At 44.5% G+C, this 6,080-nt stretch overlaps 1 protein-coding gene across 1 annotated transcript in view; it reads left to right on the forward strand.

Moving 5' to 3' along the window:
* Positions 1–6,080, forward strand: part of LOC107672235 (zinc finger protein 423-like) — a 184,293-nt gene that overhangs the window by 91,209 nt on the left and 87,004 nt on the right. Inside the window, exons 5-6 of the mRNA XM_016465329.1 lie at positions 1,561–2,561; positions 3,277–3,361. Of these exons, the coding sequence (XP_016320815.1) occupies positions 1,561–2,561; positions 3,277–3,361 (1,086 nt within the window). The remainder of the gene's footprint in view (positions 1–1,560; positions 2,562–3,276; positions 3,362–6,080) is intronic.

The following is a 6,080-nucleotide window of genomic DNA, read 5'->3' on the forward strand; positions in this document are numbered from 1 at the left end:
CTACCCCTGATTCCAGTGCCTCCCTGGAGAGAGGATCAACCCCAGACTTCACCCTTAAGCCTGGACAGAGCAGACGAAAGCTTGCACCTTCTTCTGATCATGACGATGGAAGCTGGACAGGCAAAGTAACCTACAGTTGTCCGTATTGCTCCAAGAGAGATTTCAACAGCCTGGCTGTCCTTGAGATTCATCTGAAGACTATCCATGCAGATAAACCTCAGCAGAGCCACACTTGTCAATTATGTCTGGAAACCCTGCCTACTCTCTATAACCTTAATGAGCATGTGCGCAAAGCACATAGATCCAGTGGGAGCTCTGCGTCAAACTTTCCCCTTCTGCAGTTCAGTAACGTTTCAGCCTTTCATTGCAACTACTGTCCTGACATATTTGCAGACATCAACAGCCTGCAAGAGCACATTCGTGTTTCTCACTGCTTATCTGGTGGTGGTGTTGTTGCTGGATCCACCACGTTGGAGGGCAACCATGCTTTCTTCTGCAACCAGTGCTCTATGGGTTTCCTTACAGAGTCCTCACTCACCGAGCACATCCAACAGACCCATTGCAGCACTGGGGGAGGTGTGACCAAGATGGAGTCCCCAGTCTTGCAGCCCTCGCAGTCCTTCATGGAAGTGTATTCTTGTCCTTACTGCACCAACTCTCCCATCTTCGGTTCCCTTCTCAAACTCACTAAACACATTAAGGAGAATCACAAGAACATCCCACTCGCCAACAACAAGCGCAAAGTCAAAGTGGCAGACTTGAGCCCAGCCCAATCTGACGTGGAGATATCCTCCCCTAAACGCCATAGGGTAACTGGTGACAGCATTCCAGCAGTTGCTAATGGAGACTATCCCTGTAATCAGTGTGACCTTCGATTCACCAGCTTTGAGGGCTTCCAAGCCCATCTCAAGTCCCACCTGGAACTGCTACTGAGGAGACAGTCTTGCCCACAGTGCAACAAAGAGGACTTTGATTCTCAAGAAGCACTGCTTCAGCACTTGACCATTCACTACACCACCACTTCCACCCAGTATGTCTGCGAGAGCTGCGACAAACAGTTCTCTTCTGTAGATGATCTGCAAAAGCACTTGCTAGACATGCATACCTTTGTGCTGTACCACTGCACACTGTGTCAGGAAGTCTTCGATTCGAAGGTGTCCATACAAGTCCACCTGGCCGTCAAGCACAGCAATGAAAAGAAAATGTATCGCTGTACGGCCTGTGCTTGGGACTTCCGCAAAGAAAGTGACCTCCAGTTACATGTGAAGCACAGTCATTTGGGTCACCCTACCAGTACCGTGGCAACAGGAAAAGCACGGAAATGCATATTCTGTGGGGAGACCTTTGGCACAGAAGTAGAGCTCCAGTGTCACATCACTACTCACAGTAAAAAGTATAACTGCCGGCTCTGTGGGAAGGCCTTCCACGCCATTGTCCTTTTGGAAAGACATCTCAGAGAGAAGCACTGCATTTTTGATGGAGGAAATGGCAATGGAAATGGAGGAAGCCAAAATGGAACACCCAATGGGGTGACTCAAAGCTCTAAACGTTCTACAGCAGGATCGACTGCAGCTGCTGAGCAAGCAGATTTGCAGAACATGCTGTTAAAAGGAGGAAATCAGGAAACAGCGAACAGCCATGAAGCTAGCGGTGGTGAAGAGGAGCTTGATGCCTCAGAGCCAATGTATGCCTGTGACATCTGTGGTGCGGCCTACACCATGGAGTCTCTGCTTCAAAATCACCGCCTTCGAGACCACAATATCAGGCCTGGTGAGGACGATGCAGGCTCAAGAAAAAAGAAGGCTGACTTCATCAAGGGTAATCACAAGTGCAATGTTTGCTCACGGACCTTCTTTTCTGAGAACGGCTTGAGGGAACATGCCCAGACGCACCGTGGCCCAGCAAAACACTACATGTGTCCCATCTGTGGTGAACGCTTCCCTTCACTGCTTACTCTTACTGAGCACAAGGTCACCCACAGCAAGAGCCTGGACACAGGCACCTGCCGTATCTGTAAGATGCCCCTGCAGAGTGAGGAAGAGTTTATAGAACACTGCCAGATGCACCCTGATCTGAGGAACTCCCTCACAGGCTTCCGCTGTGTAGTTTGCATGCAAACTGTCACCTCAACGCTCGAACTGAAAATCCATGGAACTTTTCACATGCAGAAGCTCTCGTCTTCTGGGGTCAGTGGTGGAGGAGGAGGATCAGCCTCATCATCTCCCAATGGCCAGCTGCAGGCCCACAAACTCTATAAATGTGCCCTGTGTCTCAAAGACTTCAAGAATAAGCAAGAACTGGTCAAGATTGATGTGAATGGCCTGCCTTACGGTCTTTGTGCTGGCTGCATGAGTCGGGGTACAAATGGCCAGTCCCCAACTGTTGTTGTCACCCCACAAGAGGCTGGGGAGAAGTGCACCACTGGACTGCGCTGCCCAGAGTGTGCTGTTAAATTTGAGACCCTGGAAGACCTGGAAAGCCATGTTCAGGTGGACCATCCTGAGATGAGCCCTGAGACCAGTGGAGCTAAGAAAGTTACCGATGCTTCACCTGTCCCTAAAGTAAGTGTCAAAGCCTCACCCTCTGATAACCTGATATTACTGTCTTAATTATATGTTCTTTTGTCTGAAAGGGTATTAAAATGTACTTGATAGTTCAATATGAAAACAGAAGATCAAAGATGACTCTTAGCCATTGTCAACAAGCATTGGGCCTTTTGAGAGAAATGTTCTATCACAAAATGGTTATGTATTTGCTTAGGGTATTTTTTAGGTCATTTGAGGTTTTCCTTTAGTTCTCAAATTTTTGTTCTTTCTCTACCTTTTTCTCTTTTTGTGTTTCTTTTCCTATTATCTCTTTTCTTTTGACAATTCAAAGAAGAATTTGATGCAATTTCTTTTGAAATGGGGAGGCATTGCCAGCAACCATTTTCTGGCAGTATTTTTAGTGTATAAGTTCCCTGTGTTCCCAAAATGTTCTGAGTCAAAGAGAGATGTGTGAATTCATGGTTACATTACTACTGGCCCCAGAGGGTTCAGCAGCCTCATCCTGCTGGGCTATTGTACAGCCTGTTCACTTCACTAGATATTGACAGTGAACTTCCAGGGAAGCTCAATCTTTACCTGTGCTTTTGTCTCAGCTCAGTGTAACAGATAGGAGAATCCCTGCCTTTTCCCCTCTCATTGCAGCATAGGATAGGTCTGTTGTATGTGAGTGTGTGGAAATTTTAAAAAAGCCTGTTCAATGTGAATTCCAACCTTGTATCTTTCCTTGTAGAAGAAGACGTATCAGTGCATCAAATGCCAAATGACCTTTGAGACGGAACGAGAGATCCAGATCCATGTTGCCAATCATATGATCGGTAAGTCGACCACATAGTTTCCTTTGCTAGTGCGCGTGTGTACATGCGTATTTACATGTGTGTGTGTGTGTGTGTGTGTGTGTGTGTGTGTGTAATAATTGCTGCTGCAGCACACTGTAGTGTAGATTAACAAGCTGGGCCTGTGAGTAATTTCACAGAACAAATGGCGCAATGCTCTGAGCCTCAGCAACTTCCCGGCCTTCTCCAGTCCTGACAGCCAATACTAGGGCGGAGCCGCCTGATATATTCTTAGAGTCCTAGTGAGCATGCTGCATCTGTCTTTAGAAAGGCCATTGTGCCTAACCACATAGACTTGTGTGTGTGTTCGCAATCTACACTTTTCTTTTTGTCTGTCCTTATTTTAGGTGGGAGGAATTTTGAGTTTAATTCAAGGGCCCTTTGGTTCCATGTTCATTTTCTCCTTCATATAATGAGCATGAAAGTGCTTAGCACCCAATTATTCCCATATTAACCGCCCTGACTTTAACCTCCCACCCTGTTTCTATCCATCCACCTATCTCTCTCCCATCCCTCTTTCCCATCTCACCTGACCCTTCACCATTCAATCACAACCTAACTACATCCAACCTGCCCAGTCTCAGACCAACACAATCCAGTTTGGACCATGCTGAGTGCTCTCTCCTTTCATCCCTCCATCCTCTCTCTCTTTTCCTCTCTGAAGATACTGATGCTAGAGATAAAGACTGCGTGTGAGACGGCAAGGCTGATCGTATGTCTCTCCCCATCGCCATGAAGGGAATTTTGGGTTAATTAACATCATAATTGTCAGAAAAGCTGGAGGAGATTAATTATGGAATTGAGGCAGATTATTTTAAGTGCCGTTGTTATTTTATTATTTTTCCACCCCTCTTCAAAGATTGATGACGTCTTTGAATAATGAAAAGGGAGTCGTGTATTAACCTTTATCAGACTTTGGATTAGGCACCAGAAAATTGAAGCGAGATCACAAAGGAGTTATAGTTTTAGCGCTTTTGCACTCTGTCTTCCTCTTTCTTTTTGAGATTTCGAAGCAGTCATTAAATAGCTACACTATCTGTCAGCTTTGATATATGACTAGTTAGGCTATTATAAGACTTTGATATTTTAGCCCGCCTTTTATGCTGGAATTTGCAAGCATGCACAGCGTTAAGTTTTATTTTTTTTAACCAAAATAATAATAAAACATATAAAACAGGGATACTTACATTACGCAGCTGCGTGGCCACTTGTAAAACATTTGGAGTGACCAAGGATAATAGTAATGAGACTTTATTTTTATTTGGCTGTATGTAGATTTGGCTGTATGTAGACTGACAACCACAACCCAGCCTCATACTTTAATCACAGTCATAAGTGCTGGTCAGATTTTGAAAGCCCTTTTTCATTTTCCAGAACAGTGTAGATGAAATCAGTTTAGGCATGTTATTTATGTACAAATGCATTTATAAAAATACCTTACTCTTAAATATCTTACTTTCAAGCAATTCAAGAAATGAAATTTGTGATAATTCATGTGTTAAATCAAGAATGGTCCTTTCTTATAATAATTGTATGCAGCAGTTTAGGAATCAGTCATTTTTTAGACAGCCTCATTTATATTAGGTGTGCTTTCTGATTTGTCATGTCAATATCAAACAATTACTGAAATAGCTGAATTTTGACAGCAAATGGACTCAGTGTAGTTTCACTGTGACATACATGTATTTAATTGTTGCTGATTATTTGACTTACTTATTGAGTGAGTATTTAGTAGGCAACATGTTCTTCTTCCACCTTGTTAAATAGAACAATTTAGCTTTGTGCTTTTTACTCACAGTTTGGCAGCTGTGGAAATCGCACAAATTTGATCTCTCCGCCTCCCGTGTTTCATCAGTGCTTTCACTATGCATATTCATGCGTGCATCTCTGCCAAAAGCAGTTGTGTGTGTGCGTGTGGTCGTTGCATATATGTTGAAGATGTGAATGTAGTTGATGTGTGGAAGTCCCTGTGCATTGCTACCCACACATACCTGCTCTTATATATGATTGACACATCTGATAAGAGACTGCATACACAGACAGACACATTCAGCTTTTTTTTTTTGCAACATCCTCCTGGCTTGTGGATACATAGACACACGGTTCCCCGTTTCAGTCGTACTACCTTTTTGCAGAGGTGTGATCATACCTCACCTAGTCTCCCACACCCCCCACCTCATCTCAGTCAGTTTACCTCCTCAAACTTGCAACATCTGCTCCCCTCTGTTCCTCTTCTCTCCTCTTTTCTCTTGTGTCCTTCCTGTGAGCGCCCCACCACTGCGTAAGCACGCTGCCTGTGTCATTTTCTGTATCGTCACTTTGCTCCGCCAGCAGCCCAAGAGGAACCTGCACCAATCACAAGAGACTTTCCTCTCACAAATAATAAAAAAAAAATCCCACACACACCTTTAACATTAGTTTTACACACCTGAAGGCTTCCTAAGGCATGCTTCAGGTGGGTAGGGCACCTCGAGGTTTTGTGACTTGATCTTTAATTTAGGTTTAGATTATGTTGGTGTCGTTTCAAATCTTCACTGCCTGCTGCATTTGCATGTAACCGGCGCTGAGCATAGGTGAGGGAATCGATAAAGATTTTGGGCTGTTGCGGTTTGCTGCAAAAGAGCTTGATTACACTGAGATGGGAGGGGTGGAAAAAGCCTAGTGTTTTAATTAATCTGACTGGTGAGGCAGGCGAATGCGC

Source organism: Sinocyclocheilus anshuiensis, unplaced genomic scaffold (genome assembly GCF_001515605.1).
Source record: "Sinocyclocheilus anshuiensis isolate Anshui unplaced genomic scaffold, SAMN03320099.WGS_v1.1 scaffold997, whole genome shotgun sequence".
NCBI lineage: Eukaryota > Metazoa > Chordata > Actinopteri > Cypriniformes > Cyprinidae > Sinocyclocheilus > Sinocyclocheilus anshuiensis.